This window comes from Neoarius graeffei, chromosome 25 (genome assembly GCF_027579695.1).
Source record: "Neoarius graeffei isolate fNeoGra1 chromosome 25, fNeoGra1.pri, whole genome shotgun sequence".
Classification (NCBI taxonomy): Eukaryota; Metazoa; Chordata; class Actinopteri; order Siluriformes; family Ariidae; genus Neoarius; species Neoarius graeffei.
The window spans coordinates 58526914-58545253 of record NC_083593.1 but is presented as its reverse complement, the minus strand read 5'-3'; the positions used below and the strand labels follow the sequence as shown (position 1 = coordinate 58545253).

Below are 18340 nucleotides of genomic sequence, written 5' to 3'. Positions count from 1 at the left end.
CACAAAGTATATTTTATCTTTATAAAATATATTATACCCTAAAAAGATTTTCAGCTCCGAACCGCTAGATGTCAGTACATTGACTTGATGCGCTGTTCTCGCCATTGTTCTGCATGTTGCTGTGGGGGACAAAAAACTGTGACACCATGAATAAATTCTATATAGCGGCTTTTGTTCCGTGAAGTGCACTACAGAGTGTAGAAATCTCTCTTTAATTCTAATATGTAGTGCCCTTTGTTTAGTGAGTGTAGCGTTATTTAGGATTGGACCAGTGGTTGACTGTTGAACAGCGCGCAGTTCTGTGCTGTGGTGTTTATTCTCTTTGAAATTAACTGAGCAGCTAATAAACCTTCAGAATGAGTAATATTTATATTCAAGAGCCGCCAACGAACGGCAAGGTGAGCAACTAATTCAACAACATGGAGATTTGTAAACGTAAATTTTTGTTTGTCACCTTTACGATTAACAACAAACTGATGTGTTTAAAGCGAGTGTTGAGGCAGCTGAAGCGGCGCACTGACACTCCAGCTTTATATGGTTTAATATTTAAGTAAGAAACGAGTAATAGGAAGCAAAAGTCTAAAATAAGAGTGAAAATATAAAGTAATGATGATTGCTGAATAAATAACGAGCTTCATTCCTTCTTCAGGTTTTAATAAAGACCACAGCAGGTGATATAGATGTAGAACTTTGGTCTAAAGAGGCTCCTAAAGCCTGCAGGAACTTCATCCAGCTCTGTATGGAAGGTAACACACACACACACACACACACACACATATATACACACACACACACACACATATACACACACACACACACACACATCTACCTTGCAAGGCTTTACATTAACTTTTTTGCTCACGGGCCACTGTGGCTAGTGGTTTTCCCGAGTCACTAGCCATTCAGTCTTTTCACTAGCCACAATTTTGTTGCCAGGAAATCGCAGTTTTTTCTTCACCATGATGCGTTAAAGGACATGGATTTTTTTTCTGGGTATAATTATGTATAAAGGACATAAGAAATGCCATCTAAATCACTGCAGGGCGTCAAAAATGTGAAAATCATCACATTATTCAACTTTTTTATACATCAGCGTAAAACAATGATTCGTTAATGAGCTAGGTGGTCACGTGACCCATGACGTCACAAAAACTTTCCAAGGAGCCAGCGCTTGGGAATCTAATGTAAACAGGTTACCGAAATGGACACCATCGACAGTGACATTCCCGATGTTTCACAGAGATGTGAAGTTAGACCCTATCAATTCGAACCGATAGCTGGAAATTCACATGAACATGGATCTTGTCTTTACTCTGACGGGTCAGATGATTCTGAGAGTGAGAGTTCATTCAGCCCTCATGAAACTGAACGCGGTCGGCTGGATAACACTTCCTGGTAAGTTAAAAACAATTCTGCTCAAAGGCCAATGATCTGTTGAAAGAAGTATTATTTTTGTATCATACATTGAAAGTTCATCATAGATCTAGCTAAAGTCCGTTGCAAGCTAGTTTTTTTTGCTGATATTTTTCGAGATTGATTGAGATACAATGCTTCCAGAGTCCGAGATGAAAACATTCAAAATGGCGAAACGAGTCAGAATTATGATAATCAATAATTGATACACCCAAAATTATAATACTAATCCTTACCTCGGCTTTCAGTCGCTTAGCGAATGCACCTCGGCGTTTTTCCGCATGAGGCCCATGGTAAAACCACACTTCCAGGAGGGGCTGCCGTCTGCCTCCCAAGCTGGCTGAGAGCGCTCCTCGTCGGGCACGGCCAGGCGGGCGAATGCCCTGGTCCGTCCGCCCTGTCTAAAAAATAATGGTACAACTCCGAGTGAAGGTATCAATGCGCTGTCGAAGCGCGCAGAAGGTGTTAGTACACCTGTCATTATAGTGCGGACTTTCCATAGCATAGAAAATCGCCATGTTTCAATTTGTGTAACTGAACTTGTTTCATGTCACTGGTCATATAAACCTATGTAAACAGGAAAAACGCGGAAGAGTTTGGTCGCATCTAACTACAGCCCCAAAAAATACCATTGGCCATGCTGAGCCTAGCTACATTGCTAACAGGAGTGACAGCGCGTCTGACTGCGTCTGACTGACTGGGAGGTCGCGCAAAGCTCGGAGAGGTACGGAGCAGCTCGTCTCAATTCAGATAAGAGCATATTTCATTATGGAAGTACGGTGGACTGTTCCTATTTAAATGTCCATTAATGTTACAGGATTTCTTGACTGTCTCTACAGTTGTAGGAATGTTAGGCCCTGTATATTATGGCGCTATCACTGCCTCCATGCACCCGGCTATACGGCTTCTTAAATTTGGCTTGGCAATTAATATCGCTCAGTACCTGAGTATTAATGTTGAAAGAATCCTCAGTGAAATGGTCCGAGCACAGTTTGTGGGAAACAGTAGGTGCAAAGTTTTTTCTACGGCAGTAGTGAGCCCACACTTTCCTCAGCTTCGGGTCCTTGGGGAATGCAAAAAAACTTACTCCAGGGCATTTCCCATTGGAATTATTGCAGCCATAAGCAGCACAATACACCATGATGTCCAATGTACTTTAAAGACTATAAAAACAATTTTCTTGTCATCCACTTCTCCATTCATCTACCCGCTTGTGCTGTGCCCGAAAGTTTTTGCGACGTATGATCACGTGACAGCGGCTCTTCCGGTTGCAAAAAATGCATATCGGAAGTCGAGCAGAAATGCCATATAATCATCACGAATATAACGATTTTGCTAAATTTAATAGATGATTTTGTATTTGTTGATGCAATTAATTCATATTTTTAATGGAAAGAAACTGATATAGCGTGCTTTTATGTTTCATGTCCCATATCCTTTAAAGTTTGGAAGATCTAGATGTAATTATGAACGGCAGCGTATAATGTATCTCTACAGTAGCACTCAGGTATTCAGTGCTGTTAAGGTCGCTCCCTGTATGAAAACATGCAACCAGTTCAGACAAAAATATAAACAGAGTATTCTGTTTATTGAACTCAAATTCAAGCCCCTTACAATATGAAATATCGTATAATATGAAAAATATCATTCAGTACAACTGAACTGATTCTAATATTAAAAGTCCAATTCAGAATATTTATCATTGAAAAATATTTGATGTTTTGATATGCAAGTATTCTGTGCATTATCAAGTATTATTATGTATATTATGTATTATCTATTAATAGTGTGTGTGTGTGTGTGTGTGTGAGAGAACATGTGTAGAGAGAGACATTAAATGTCCTCATTACATTCATCATCAGATGAGTCTGAATGGTCCATGAAAAATGGTCTTCGTGACCTGAGGCTTCCAGCAGGCCGTAAGTTGATAGCTGGGGCGGATCAACTTCTTTCCATTCGCGTGAACGTTTCTAAACAGCAGCTCCATCCTCTCCAGCTCAGCCGACTTCATGACAGCCAGGGACTGAAAGCAATGCTGTCCTGTAGTGACCAGCCGTCTTCACCTGTTTTGATGTTATAGTACCGATGTGTGCATTTGACTTTTTGTGGTCCTTTATAGTTTCGAGTTTAAAATTGCTGGTGCCTGTCTTTGCCAGACTTTCCACAGTCTTCGCAGTACAGGGTATTTTCGGTTTTGCTATGAACTAGCCAATCTCACCCGAACTTCCATTTGTCATTGAACTGTCTTATCTTCCTATTAGCGTCTTGTTTATCTCCGTGGCCGTAGCCAGCTCTGAGGCCCCTGTGGTCCGGACCTCGGTCATTTTTAAGAGCTGAAAATACATTTGTACGCTAAATATTCAACTGGATAAAAAAATAAAGAATAACATTAAAACGTCTCCGTAAAAAGTGCATTGTTAATTATGTTAAATGTTGATTCTGTCTTCTGTGTGTGTTTGGTGCGCGCGGCTCTGAGACCAAGAACACAAAAGTGAATGAGCGCGCGACTCGGGGGAGGAACAGTGCAGCAGACACGGGGTTTCCATGGTAACCATCAGCGCACTTTCATCAAGCTGTTCAATTTACATTTTCGAAGCAGCGCAGTTGTAGCCTGCCTTGTTTGTGATTTTAAAAATAAATCATTCGATAAGCCAAAGCAATAGAGTGGAAAGTTTCAACTTATGTTTGCCTTGGATAACTTTGCCTAAAACATGGTGGTGTATACTGATTTTTTTTTTTTTTCCCCCAGAATGTTTTTGTGTGTAACGGATGCCAGATTGTTAATGTATCTCAGTTCCATAGGCTACATGGTTAGGGGATCTTTTGTCCTCATTGCTTGGGCCAGATCAAACCATTAAACACGCTTCAATTATTCCTACTCTTGCCACATACATGATTTTTTTCAAAACTGACGATATTCAGTTCAAACACCATTAAAAGTAATTTCAGGAATAGATCTCTTGTGTGATGTGTAATTCACCCTCTCATTTAAATATGTCAATGTTTTGGCGCGCTTTGTGCATCACGGATCTCGGTGATTTTAAAATGCTGCTCCAGCCCTGATCATCTCCGCCCCTTTTTCCCTCAGCAGCAGGGTTTGAAACTCAGCTGTGTGCCGCCACATAGTGCGCTTGTCAGTCGTCAGCAACTTTTGTTGCTTTGTTCATTAACCGCAGGTTACCGCATCACTGATTTTATCTGAGACGTTAACGAACGTTCTAAACAATTCTAACATGCTGTGTCAGAATGTTTATGCAGGTGCTCATGGGAGTTGTAGGCGCGTAATATTACATTGCAATGTGTTTATTATATCAGATGCCTTCAGAGAAAACTACAATTAAAATATATTGTCGTACCACAGAATAAACCACCCGCCAAAGTGGCTAGTGGGACTAAAGTCATTACCCGCCAAAGCCCAATTTTACCCGCATTTGGCGGGTGGGCGGGTGCTAATGTAAAGCCCTGCTACCTTTATTTACTATGGTATCTGAAGTCATGGTTGAATAATACACAGATGCTATAAAAACTAATCTAACAGAACCTTTTCTGACAGGTTACTACAACGGAACCATATTCCACCGTGTGGTTCCGGATTTCATCATTCAGGGCGGTGATCCAACTGGCACTGGGACCGGGGGGGAGTCCATCTACGGTCGTCCTTTTAAGGTGCGAAAGAGGTGTGGCCTGTGTCCCTGTCAGTATTGATGGAGGTGTGGCCTGTGTCCCTGTCAGTATTGATGGAGGTGTGGCCTGTGTCCCTGTCAGTATTGATGGAGGTGTGGCCTGTGTCCCTGTCGGTATTGATGGAGGTGTGGCCTGTGTCCCTGTCGGTATTGATGGAGGTGTGGCCTGTGTCCCTGTCGGTACGTGTTTGTGTGTCTCTTGTTTGAGCTGTGTGTGTGTGTGTGTGTACAGGATGAGTTCCACTCCAGGTTGCGATTTATCCGGAGAGGTTTGGTGGCGATGGCGAATGCTGGACCTCACGATAACGGCAGTCAGTTTTTCTTCACTCTGGGCCGAGCTGATGAACTCAATAACAAGCACACAATATTTGGAAAGGTGATCTCTCTCTCTCTCTCTCTCTCTCTCTCTCTCTCTCTCTCACATACAAATAAGCCTTTGGAGATGATTTGAGTTCCTCCTCAGTCTTTTCTGAAACATGTGGAGGATTTATTCGGTGCTAATGTTGTCAGAAATAACTGAAGCTCGTGGTTCCAGGTGACGGGTGACACGCTGTACAACATGTTGCGATTAGCGGAGGTGGAGTGTGACAGCGACGAGCGACCGCTAAAGCCACACAAGATCAGATCTACAGAGGTACGCCCACGTCTGATCTCTGGAGCATCTGATAATCTGTGACGTGTTTTTAAAACAGCTGTTCCTCTTCCACAGGTTTTACACTCCCCCTTCGATGACATCGTGCCTCGTGAGATACGGGTCAGGAAAGAGAAACACAAAGAGGAGGGAAAGAAATCTCAGTCCAAGGCAACGAAGTGAGAGAGCGTGCGTGAGAGAGAGAGAGAGAGAGAGAGAGAGATTATTACTGATAAGAACTCAAACTCCAGACTCTGACTGTCTGATGCTGTGTTCATGACCAAGCTGGAGTTGTGAAGTTCCTGAATTCCCAGTTGGAAAGATGTTTGTTTGTACAGGTTGTAATTCCGCTCAGAAAGAGCTCTGATTTCTCCGAGTCGTGATTTGGTGGTGTATCTTCAGCGTGGTGGTGCTCATAGTGAACCGTTAGGAGAAATATAAAGCATGATTTAAGGATCTGAAACTGTTGTTTTGAGTTTTGTTTTTATTAGAACTCACTAAATACTGGCTGATACTTTAACATTTTAATTATTAAAGTATTTCCTTTTTTTTTTTGGATGAAACTGTACTTCCATATCATTTTCCGCACCATTAACAGTGAATTATTATCCACTTTAAAAATAAATGAAGCCCTCACCAAATAACTCTTTAATTGCAGTGGTTTGAGTTGTACACACAGCATCAGGGCAGATGTTTAACTCTGTCATTAAATAAACGTTTAAATGACGTGACTATAAAACAGAAGTGTAAATCTGCAGGAGTTCCACAGGATCAGATGAGATGAACGTCAGAGAAAATCTTCCCAAAGGGGATCTGTTGGAATCCTGTAAAAAGTAGTTCTGGTTTTCCTAAAGCGTTTGTGGTATCCATACGCCATCACACACACACGCGCACACACCAAGAAAAGTAGTTCCATCTTCTACACCTTTAACTGAAGAATTTAATGACAGTTTGAACAGCTGCCTGTTGACTTTCACTGGATGTGAGTTTAGAGTAAAAAGAATAAAGTGTTTGAGTTTACCTTTTAAAATGCAGTTTTTTTTATTATTAATTATAAATACTAAAGGGTTGCTTTTGATGCTTTTTTTTTTTTTTTAATTTTTGTTTCTTTCCGATCAGAAATTTCAGTTTGCTGTCATTTGGCGAGGAGGCGGAAGAGGACGAGGAGATGGTCACTCAAGTCAGCCAGGTGAGTTTTTATATTTATAGCTAATCATCCAAATGGACCTAAAATCAGGCAGAGAAATCTCCTGTAAAATATCTCCCTCTCCACAGTCGCTGCTTTCCCTCAGATGCAGTTGGTTTGTTTTGATTTTTGACGTTTTGCTGCTTTAGTTTTTTTTATATCATAATTGAGCTATGAGGTTAGTGAAGTGTGTCTCCAGATTGTTTCTGATCCCCTGTGAAATGTGGAGGTGAATCAGTGCCGCTTGTGAAGATTGATCTGAAATTCTGCTTGGTACCAGAACAATTTAACGCAAAGCCTGGTTGCCTCTGCCAGGAGGTTTGGGCTTTCAGGTGAATTTCTGAACAGGAGGAGATCTTGCATACACGTTTAAATCAACACAGAAATGTTTGAATGAAGGAGGGCGGCTACATGTACACACCCAAAGATGTGAAGAAATGTTTTAAATTGTACAGTACAAAAGCATCAAAATATAATTTTTATGAAATAAATTACACAGCAGCCTCCTGGAGAGAGTTAACCTCGAGCGCGCTCATTGCACACTAGTTTTATTGGAGCGTGTCAGTACTGTTGGTGTCAGGGCGATTATTATTTTTTGGTTCTTGGTGTAATTGTTATTCAACACTTTTTCTTCCAGACCATGAAAGGAAAGAGTAAAAGCAGTCATGACCTTCTGAATGACCCCAAGCTGAGTTCCGTACCTGCAGTGGACAGGTGAGCAGAGGCCACGCCTCAGTGTCTCTGTAATGTGGATGGATGTGATATGATGTTTGGATGAAACGCTGGTTATGAAAACTGAAATCTCTTCACAGCAGAACGAGTCACGGAGATGCTTCAGAGGTGTGTGTGCGCTTTTATTATTTGGTGCATTTATATATATTTTTAATCAACTTTATCACTAGAAATGAAACCTGTCCCTGTCTCTGTCTCCCTTCCTGCTGTCCAGGGAGATGAAACACAGGACCAGGAGGAGGAGGATGAAAGTGTGAGGAAGAAGGAAATGAGAGATCGCATCTCAAAAAAGCTGAAGAAAGAGAAAGTAGAGGAGGAGAAGTCTGAGGTGCGTGAGGAGACAGAAAAGAGGAGCAGTCGCAGGTAAGAACATTGTTCTGAAGCTCAGGAGATAAACCTGACCTTTTATTCTGAGTTCTGGGCTGTAGGTTAATGTTCCACCGTTTCTCACTCACTGGCCGAGTAGCTTATCGAAAATCTCATTCCTAAAATCTTTTCCACGGTTGTGTTAAAGCTGTAATTCATCTGGTGTCCTGCAGGGGGCATTGTAGTTTCACCATAAACAGTGAGAGCAGGCGCCGTATGTTCTGTTCTTCGTTTTCTTCTGTCTCCTCTCGAGGAGTGATGTGATTTACACCACTGTCTAACCTGAAGGCTGTTCCAGAAGTGAACACAGTTCTGTCCTGGGCTCGCAGATCTTCACTCTTTCTCCATCGAGCTTTCAGAATCCAACATGCTGTTCCTGTCACTTACTGCTGCTGTACGAGTCTAAATAATAATAATAATAATAATAATAATGATGATCTTAATTCTGACATGTGAATACGCTTTAAACTGGTCAGAAACAAGTGAATCACATGACACTCCTCAGTAACACAAATGTCAGTCCAAATATAAAACACTACGGCATCTTTCCTCCGCTGATTAAATGTTCAACAGAAATCAGAGGTTTACTTCGTGTTACTGATGTATAAAAGTTGTGTGTGTGTGTAAAATGATGATAAATTGTAATACAAATTTATGATTATTTGAATCGATGAAAAACATGTATGGTGATTATCAGGCTGTGTAATCTTAGGGGCTCTGCATGCTCTGCGAAAAGCTGTCTGCGAAAGCCTTGTCGCAAGACAGTTGTAATTTATCGTTGAGCGGGGAGTAATAGGCGTGCGCGATGTTATTCACCGCCACAACACAAGGGGGCGCAAAGTCGTGAAATCGCTAGGAGTAGTTGGTGGGTGTGGTTAGTGGAGTGTTTATCCTCCGGTTACTTATAATGACTAGAACTGGAGTCGTATAGATGTACGTACTTCCTCACTTCCTCGATCAACCGCTCTTCGTGCTGCTCCATCTTCGCTCGTGTTTTTAAAAATGGCGGTCGTGAAAACAAAACAAACCGGGAAAGTAGGGAAGCAGAAGTGCGTGTACAGCAGATGTAGAGTGGACCAATCAGAGCCCTCTTGTCTGCGACGCTGTCTGCGAGGCTTCTGCGGTGGTCACAATTTTTGGGAGGTGCGTGCAGAGCGTCTGCGAAGGTGGGGGGGCTACGCAGACGCTATCTGCGAGGACTGGGTTGTCAGCATAAATTGGCCTTTAGTGTTTCCTCACTGTAATTGCATTGTTCAGACAGCCGAGGGCGCTATAATGTACAGTAGTGGGAATACACACACGACGTCACCATATGTGGAAGTAACACAGCTCTAATGCTGCGAAAACAGGTGTGAAGGAGCTGCTGTGATTGACTACAAATAGATTTAACAAGAAATTGGAGCTCTCTCTGTGTCTCTCTCTCTCTCTCTCTCTCTCTCTCTCTCTCTCTCTTTCTCTCTCTCCAGACTGCTGAACATTTGTTCAGAAAAGTTTCTAAAGAAAGGGGTGATTTTTATTATAAACTTTTTCATTTTTAATAAAAAGAATGTTCTATTTCGTTTCTCCTGACCGCCAGAGGCGGTGCTTTCAGCACATGGATATCCATCACACGAACGTGCAGGTCGAGTAATAGTAACAACAAAGTCACGTGTGACCTGGGTGACGTCACCCCGTGACCCCGGCACAAAAGACCGGTGAACCCAGGAAGTGACCTCTTGCATCTTCTCGCGTTTGCAGGTTGCGAGTTGGATTGGAATTTGGACAAAGCACCATGTTAGTTTCGTTACCCGTAGGGTTGGGGCTGTGCTTACGCATCCTCCAAGAAACTGCGTTAAGTCCACCAATTCCTTTTCTCTTGTCGTTATATTCGTATTGATTTGTTACTCCATTAAGCTGAGTGCTCTCGCTCGGTGGAGTTAGCTGACTAGCCCTCCGAGGCGGGGTCCTCGCCGCTGGAGGCCGGCTTGTTTTGTTCAGGTAAGCGGTTTTCATTCATTTAAATTAAAGCGGTGTTTCTCGCCGCTGTTTATCAGTTCTGTGGCGCACGGCGCCTATCCTTGTTAATATTATCGACCGCCTTGTTTTGTGTAGCCTTGCCTCCGGCCTGCTCACGGGCCGGCTGTCTTGTGTGTTGTATTCGTATTGTTTGTTACTCCGTTAAGCTGAGCGCTCTCGCTCGGTGGAGTTAGCTGACTAGCCCTCCGAGGCGGGGTCCTCGCCGCTGGAGGCCGGCTTGTTTTCGTTCAGGTAAGCGGTTTTCATTCATTTAAATTAAAGCGGTGTTTCTCGCCGCTGTTTATCAGTTCTGTGGCGCACGGCGCCTATCTTTGTTAATATTATCGACTGCCTTGTTTTGTGTAACCTTGCCTCCGGCCTGCTCACGGGCCGGCTGTCTTGTGTGTTTTAGCGGCGTATGATGTCTTCTCACGCTAGTGAGTGACTGTTTAGTTGCGGCTGTCTTTTAAACCCGCGGCAGTAGGCTCGGGGTTTGCGAGGTCCGGGTGCTCCCGCTTAGGCCCTCGCACCATTTTTTTCCCGACCACGGGTGTGTTCGCCCGGTCGTTTTTCGTTGCCGCCTGATTGCTTATTTTGTGTTACTTACTAATTATTGGGGTGTTCTCGCCCTATTTTTTAAGTTCCCTTCTGCCAGCTCGGATGGATCCTCTGTCTGACATCCCCCGGGCCTCGGGGGGACAGGACATGGTGCCGGCTGCAGCAGCGGGGCTCAGCAAGCGCCGTGGGGCTCCCCCACGCGTCTCCGCTTCCAAGGCGAAAAAGAAGCGCTCGGGCGATTTGGCTCGGAAGGTGGAGGTGATGTCCGCTGAGCTGGAGGAGATGAAGGCCCTGCTGGTGAATCTCCAGCCTCCGCCACAGGGCAGCAGTGTTCCCGCAGCCACCCCATCTGCCTGGCAGCCTGACCGTTCGCCATCACCACCGCTTCTGCCACCGGCCGTCGATGCACGCGGCCTGGATGAGCTGTCGATCCAGGCGTCGGAGAGCTTTGACTGCGGTGGGTCTGACAGTCACGACTCCACCTCTCCGGCCGGCTCCCAGGCCACCAGCCATGGCACCGTGGCAGCGTCGGAAGGCGGACGCTCATCCATCCAGCCAACGCTGAGGGCTGCATTGGCCCGTCTGGGTTTGGACACGCCCCCGGTGGCCCAGCATCAGAGCGCTTTTTTCAGAGGCTCCACACAGCCTTCCTCGTTGTCTGTTCCGCCCTCGGCCCCATACATCAAGGAGTTACAGAGGTGTTGGGCGAACCCCAGACGCCTTTCCCACCTCCCTAGTGACTGCAGGGCCCAGGCAGCAATGCAGGACGCCCCCACCTACGGCCTCCAGCAGATGCCCAACATTGAGCCCTCCGTGGCTGCCCTCGTCCTTTCGCCCAACGAGGCTCTGCGGCCTGACGCCCGATGCCCCCGCACTCAATGCCGTGTGACCGACGACCTCATCGTGCGGGGATACGACACGGCGGCACGAATGGGTCGTATCGACAATTCCATGTCCCACCTGCTGCTGGCCCTCGCCCAGACGCTGGAGGGGACGAGCGTGGCATCACGGGAGCTGTGCGACGCGGCTCTCCAGGCCTTTGCCTACTCGTCGCGGGAACTGGGCCGGCTGATGTCGTATCTCACCCTCGCCCGCCGGCAGATATGGCTGGCGCAGTCCCCTCTGGCCGAGCCCGACCGGCATGTGCTGCGCTCTCTCCCTGTTGTCCCCGGGGAGCTGTTTGGCGAGGCCGCTCAACAAGCCCTGGACCGGAGTGCCCAGGTCGTCCAGGCGTGACAGCAGTTCGCTGGCCTCCGCCAGGTCGACCACCACGGCAACGCTGCCCAGTCCTTCAGGGGGCCCACACCGACTCCGTCTCGGCCACGCACCCGCCAGGAGACCAGACGGGTTGATGACTTTCGTCGCCCCACCACCTCCCGGACCCGCGGCGCCGCCCCCTACACCCAGTCCGCTCCTTGTCGCCCCCCTGGTGACCGACGGGGGCGGTCTGGGCGGCGCTGACATCAACGCGCCGGCGGTCGGCCGCTTTTCCAGCGAACAGCTCCAACGCTGGAGAGCGTTGACCCCAGACCCCTGGGTGCTGATGACCCTCACCCAAGGTTACCGCATCCAGTTCTGCCGCCGACCGCCGCGTTTTCATGGGGTCAAACACCCCACCGTGAGCCATCCGGGGAAGTCCCCCGTCCTCCGGCAGGAAATCGCCACCCTCCTGGAGAAAGGAGCAATTTCTCCCGTCGACAGGCAGAGACAGCAAGGTGGGTTCTACTCCAGGTATTTCTGGTTCCGAAGAAGGACGGCGGTATCCGCCCGATCCTCGACCTGAGGTCCCTCAACTCCCACTTGAAGACCATGAGATTCCGCATGCTGCGTACAGTGGATGTCTTACACCACATCCAGGCGGGCGACTGGTTTGCACCGTCGACCTGAAAGACGCCTACTTCCATGTCCCCATTGCGCTACACCACAGGCAGTTCCTGCGGTTTGCCTTCAAGGGCCAGGCTTTCGAGATCAATGTTCTGCCCTTTGGGATATCGCTGGCACCCCGTGTGTTCACCAGGTGTGGCAGCGGCATTGGCACCACTTCAGGCACGGGGTTTGCGTGTCCTGCCTTACCTGGACAACTGGCTCGTCTGTTCACGGTCAGCAGCTCAGGCCCACACCAACATCGCAACTGTGCTCTCACATGTCGCAGAGCTGGGGCTCAGGGTGAATTACAAGAAGAGCTCGCTGGTGCCCAGCCAGGAGACGATTTTCTTGGGCAGGCACCTGGATTCGAGGTCGTTGATGGCAACCCCCTCCCAGACCAGGATCCACAACATCCGCCTGCTGCTTGGCCGCTTCGGACGGGGCAGGTCACTCGCCCTGAAGACCTTTCAGCGCCTGCTGGGCATGCTTACGGCAGCCTCCTCTCTGGTCCCGCTGGGGCTCCTGGACTTGCGTCCGCTTCAGAGGTGGCTCATCGGTCTCCACCTCCACCCGGCGCTACGGGCTGTGTTCCTCGGCCTACAGCACTTCCTCCCAGGCCTGGCCGGCAGACACGTTCTTGTGCGGACGGACGACGCTACGGTAGTGTACTACATCAACCACCAGGGAGGCACCAAGTCCCTCCAGTGCTTGGAAGTGGCCGGCCAACTTCTGCGGTGGGCCCATCGACATCTCTTGAGCCTGCGTGCCATGTACCTGCCAGGCACTGCCAACAGGGCAGCAGATCTGCTGTCCCGCCAGGACCCCGATCCTGGGGAATGGAGACTCAACCCAGCGGTGGTTCTCGCCATCTGGGAACGTTTTGGCAGGGTAGAGGTGGACCTCTTTGCCTGCCTGGAGTCGACACACTGCCCTCTGTGGTTCAGCCTCCACGGCCCCAGCTCCCTGGGCCAGGACGCGCTGGCGCATGCTTGGCCGAGGCAACTGCTGTATGCCTTCTCCCTTCTGCCGCTGATCGTGCCAACCCTACACAGGGTTGCGACGGACCACCACGGGCTGCTGCTTGTCGCCCCTCGGTGGCCGGGCCGAGTGTGGTTTCCCAAGTTGTGGCAACTTCTGAACGGCGACCCCTGGTGCCTGCCAGTGAGGACGGACCTGCCATCACAGCTGGGAGGGCAGATCTGGCACCCGGATCCAGCCCGTCTGCAGCTCTGGGTGTGGCCGCTGAAGGGCCGGACCCCCTGCTAGGTCTTTGTGAGCCGGCAGCGGTCAACACCATTGCAAGCTCTCGGGCACTCTCCACCAATGCCCTCTATGCCAACAGATGGAGGCTTTTCTCCAACTGGTGCTTGACTCGGGGGGGAGGAGCCTACATGCTGCCCCCTGCCGACCATTCTACTGTTCCTCCAGTCTCTGTTTGATAAGGGTCTTACTCCTTCCACCATCAAGGTCTATGCAGCTGCCATCTCTGCTCAGCATGCCAGAGTTGGGGGAAGGACCGTGGGGTCCCACCCCTTGGTGGCATGTTTCTTGAAGGGTGCTCTCCGGTTGAGACCCCCCCGACGGAGCCGGGTATCCACATGGGATCTTCACTTGGTGCTGCAGGCTCTCTGCGACGCACCGTTTGAGCCCCTGCTCACGGCAGACATTTCATGGCTCTCCCTGAAGACTGCTTTTCTTCTGGCCATTACATCGACGAGGTGCGTCGGGGAATTACACGCGCTGTCAGTCAGTGGGGAGTGCCTGCAGTGGCACTCTGGCGACAGTGGGGTCACTCTGTGGCCTAACCCCTCTTTCCTCCCGAAGATCCTCTCTGCCACCTTCGTCAACCAGCCCCTTAGCCTTGCGGCGTTTGAGGCGGGCCATGGTGAGAGGTCGGAACTTTTGTGCCCAGTTCGCGCCCTCAGGGTGTATGTGTCCCGTATGGAGGGCTTCCGTAGGAGTAACGCCCTGTTTCTGTGCCACACAGGGCCGAGGAGGGGTCTGGCGCTCTCTAAACAGGGGCTATCCAAGTGGATAGTCGAGGCCATATTACATGCCTACAGGCACAGTGGCTCCCCGATTCCTCCGGCTGTCAGGGCGCACTCTGCACGGGGCGTGGCGGCCTCATGGGCATCACTGAAGGGCGTACCCCTTTCAGACATATGCAGCGCAGCCTCCTGGGCGTCCAGCTGCACCTTCACCAGGTTTTACCGTCTTAATGTCGTTCCACATAATCCTGTGGCGACGGCCGTCATTCCAGGCACGTCGCAGCAGCACTGAGTACGGGTAGGCACTCCTCATGACCTGGTTGGTATTAGTCATCCATGTGCTGAAAGCACCGCCTCTGGCGGTCAGGAGAAACGAAATAGAACAAGGGTTATGTATATAACCGCGGTTCTATGAGTTTCAGATGACCGCCAGAGCTTGGCAGTCACTCGGAGTGTACACGAGAAGATTTGCCAAGAGGTCACTTCCTGGGTTCACCGGTCTTTTGTGCCGGGGTCACGGGGTGACGTCACCCAGGTCACACGTGACTTTGTTGTTACTATTACTCGACCTGCACGTTCGTGTGATGGATATCCATGTGCTGAAAGCACCGCCTCTGGCGGTCATCCGAAACTCATAGAACCGCGGTTATATACATAACCCTCGTTTTAGTTAATAGGCTATTATATTTTACTCCAACCTTTACAAATGTGAGTAAATTATTGTTGGTTATTAAGAAAATGAAACAAAAAGAATATATAACTTGAATAGGAAAATAAATGTTGCTCTTTTTGTAATAAAACTTTCTTTAATTTTGTTTTCAGCAGTATTGTGAATCAGGTGAAGCATCTCACAGACACACACACACATCAGAAATAAATCTCGACTCAAAACTAGAAGTGCAGTTTTAAAATACTGATTGAAGAAACTCGAGTGTGTGAAAGTCCGAATCAGCTGCATGTTCAGTTCTGTATTAAACACAGAAATAAAAATCAAAGACTGATATTTATGTGGAATTGGGCTGACACTTTTAATCGTCCTGTTTACACTCTATTCTCTGTTTATAGCTTTTTTAGCTCTTTTTTTTTTTATTTTTTTTTATAAAAACCATTTACACACTTCAGAGTGCAGACCTCAGCAGGTCAGAAGGTGTTGATTAATTCTCTTGAACAGCAGCTCTGACTGTAGTGCAGCTGCAAATTACAGCTTTATTTATAATTAACGCGCTCATTCTGATGTTATAGTTTCTATAGTAACGGCTCATTCGCAGGGGGGTGTCCACAACTTCTGTCAGAAGTGTGTGTGTGTGTGTGTGTGTGTGCGTGTGTGTGTGTTGTCTCTGTAAGGAGTCTCCAGTGTGAGTGCTGTGCATCAGTCAGAGGCGAAGCTGGAACTGTAAGATCTCTGAGATCTTCAGCAGAGAGAAGTTTACACTTCTTCGTGGTTTCTCGATAATCTGATGGAAGCTGTGATTTTTGCCTTATTAACTTTGTGTGAGAGAGAGAGAGAGTAAAGAGAGACTGGTGAGGGAATGAGCATTTATAGCTGCTATAATGTCAGTGAGAACAGGAACTCACCTCATTTTGTGAAGTATGAAACGTGGCTGAAGTGTGGTGAGAAGTTTAATCATAAATAATGAACTGTGATGGTGGGTAAGTTGCTGTGGTGTGAGAGGAGTAAAACATTCAGGGTCGTGCTGTTGGAGGAAAATAATCAGCTGCAGGTTGGTTCCAGTAACTCTGTTTTGTATCTCCTCCCTGTTTATTTGTTGTTGTTTACCAGGCTGCTCTTTAGTGTTAGTGAGATCCTCAGACCTTTGTGACCCTCATTAGCTCTGAATCGAGTCGAAACAATCGAATTTGCTGACAATGATGGTGGCCTTTGCTCTCGTTAGTGCGCTCAGTGTGTTGGATGAGAGTGTGTGTGTGTGTGTGTGTGTGTGTTGCACTTTGGTTTATGACTTGTCTGTGTTAAGCTCGGTCTTGTTTAGATTTTGGCTTGATGTGTGAAGGAACAAAAAGAGCACTTCTAACCCCAAACCTCATCTGTTTCAGCCCCTGGGGCGTGATGGGTACTAACCCCCAAACCCACTTTATTCAACAGAACTCTGCTGAGGTGCGTGTGTGCGTGCAGTGAATGTGCACTCTCTTGGGGAATCCCTCTCCCTCGTCTTCTCAGTCGGGGTACTAACGAGCTCTAATGACACTTATAACCCAATCTGGCAACCCGGTGCCTGTGATTTTTGTCTTTCTCACAGTGAATAATGGTGAAGAGGCTTATATATATTTTTTTTTAAATTCAGTTTGGGCACCGAAGTGTGTTTTAACACCCCATTTATTCCTGACTTAATGCACAAACACTCATTATACAACCCCGATTCAAAAAAAGTTGGGACAAAGTACAAATTGTAAATAAAAATGGAATGCAATGATGTGGAAGTTTCAAAATTCCATATTTTATTCAGAATAGAACATAGATGACATATCAAATGTTTAAACTGAGAAAATGTATCATTTAAAGAGAAAAATTAGGTGATTTTAAATTTCATGACAACAACACATCTCAAAAAAGTTGGGACAAGGCCATGTTTCCCACTGTGAGACATCCCCTTTTCTCTTTACAACAGTCTGTAAACGTCTGGGGACTGAGGAGACCAGTTGCTCAAGTTTAGGGATAGGAATGTTAACCCATTCTTGTCTAATGTAGGATTCTAGTTGCTCAACTGTCTTGGGTCTTTTTTGTTGTATCTTCCGTTTTATGATGCGCCAAATGTTTTCTATGGGTGAAAGATCTGGACTGCAGGCTGGCCAGTTCAGTACCCGGACCCTTCTTCTACGCAGCCATGATGCTGTAATTGATGCAGTATGTGGTTTGGCATTGTCATGTTGGAAAATGCAAGGTCTTCCCTGAAAGAGACGTCGTCTGGACGGGAGCATATGTTGCTCTAGAACCTGGATATACCTTTCAGCATTGATGGTGTCTTTCCAGATGTGTAAGCTGCCCATGCCACACGCACTAATGCAACCCCATACCATCAGAGATGCAGGCTTCTGAACTGAGTGCTGATAACAACTCGGGTCGTCCTTCTCCTCTTTAGTCTGAATGACACGGCGTCCCTGATTTCCATAAAGAACTTCAAATTTTGATTTGTCTGACCACAGAACAGTTTTCCACTTTGCCACAGTCCATTTTAAATGAGCCTTGGCCCAGAGAAGACGTCTGCGCTTCTGGATCGTGTTTAGATACGGCTTCTTTTTTGAACTATAGAGTTTTAGCTGGCAACGGCGGATGGCACGGTGAATTGTGTTCACAGATAATGTTCTCTGGAAATATTCCTGAGCCCATTTTGTGATTTCCAATACAGAAGCATGCCTGTATGTGATGCAGTGCCGTCTAAGGGCCCGAAGATCACGGGCACCCGGTATGGTTTTCCGGCCTTGACCCTTACGCACAGAGATTCTTCCAGATTCTCTGAATCTTTTGATGATATTATGCACTGTAGATGATGATATGTTCAAACTCTTTGCAATTTTACACTGTCGAACTCCTTTCTGATATTGCTCCACTATTTGTCGGCGCAGAATTAGGGGGATTGGTGATCCTCTTCCCATCTTTACTTCTGAGAGCCGCTGCCACTCCAAGATGCTCTTTTTATACCCAGTCATGTTAATGACCTATTGCCAATTGACCTAATGAGCTGCAATTTGGTCCTCCAGCTGTTCCTTTTTTGTACCTTTAACTTTTCCAGCCTCTTATTGCCCCTGTCCCAACTTTTTTGAGATGTGTTGCTGTCATGAAATTTCAAAATGTCTCACTTTCGACATTTTGATATGTTGTCTATGTTCTATTGTGAATACAATATCAGTTTTTGAGATTTGTAAATTATTGCATTCCGTTTTTATTTACAATTTGTTCTTTGTTCCA

At 47.1% G+C, this 18340-nt stretch overlaps 1 protein-coding gene across 3 annotated transcripts in view; it reads left to right on the top strand.

Annotated features, from left to right (window-relative positions):
• The first annotated feature begins 143 nt into the window (after window positions 1-143).
• cwc27 (CWC27 spliceosome associated cyclophilin) overlaps window positions 144-18340 on the top strand; it is an 82102-nt gene continuing 63905 nt past the window's right edge. The window contains exons 1-10 of one of the 3 annotated variants that reach the window (XM_060909070.1): window positions 144-398; window positions 650-746; window positions 4967-5079; window positions 5329-5472; window positions 5632-5730; window positions 5806-5906; window positions 6847-6916; window positions 7551-7627; window positions 7729-7753; window positions 7860-8008. In XM_060909070.1, the coding sequence (XP_060765053.1) occupies window positions 357-398; window positions 650-746; window positions 4967-5079; window positions 5329-5472; window positions 5632-5730; window positions 5806-5906; window positions 6847-6916; window positions 7551-7627; window positions 7729-7753; window positions 7860-8008 (917 nt within the window). In that variant the 5' untranslated portion in view covers window positions 144-356. Of the gene's footprint in view, window positions 399-649; window positions 747-3849; window positions 3961-4966; window positions 5080-5328; window positions 5473-5631; window positions 5731-5805; window positions 5907-6846; window positions 6917-7550; window positions 7628-7725; window positions 7754-7859; window positions 8009-18340 lie in introns of those variants that run through there. The other 2 variants (XM_060909069.1, XM_060909071.1) reach the window with 2 other exon arrangements.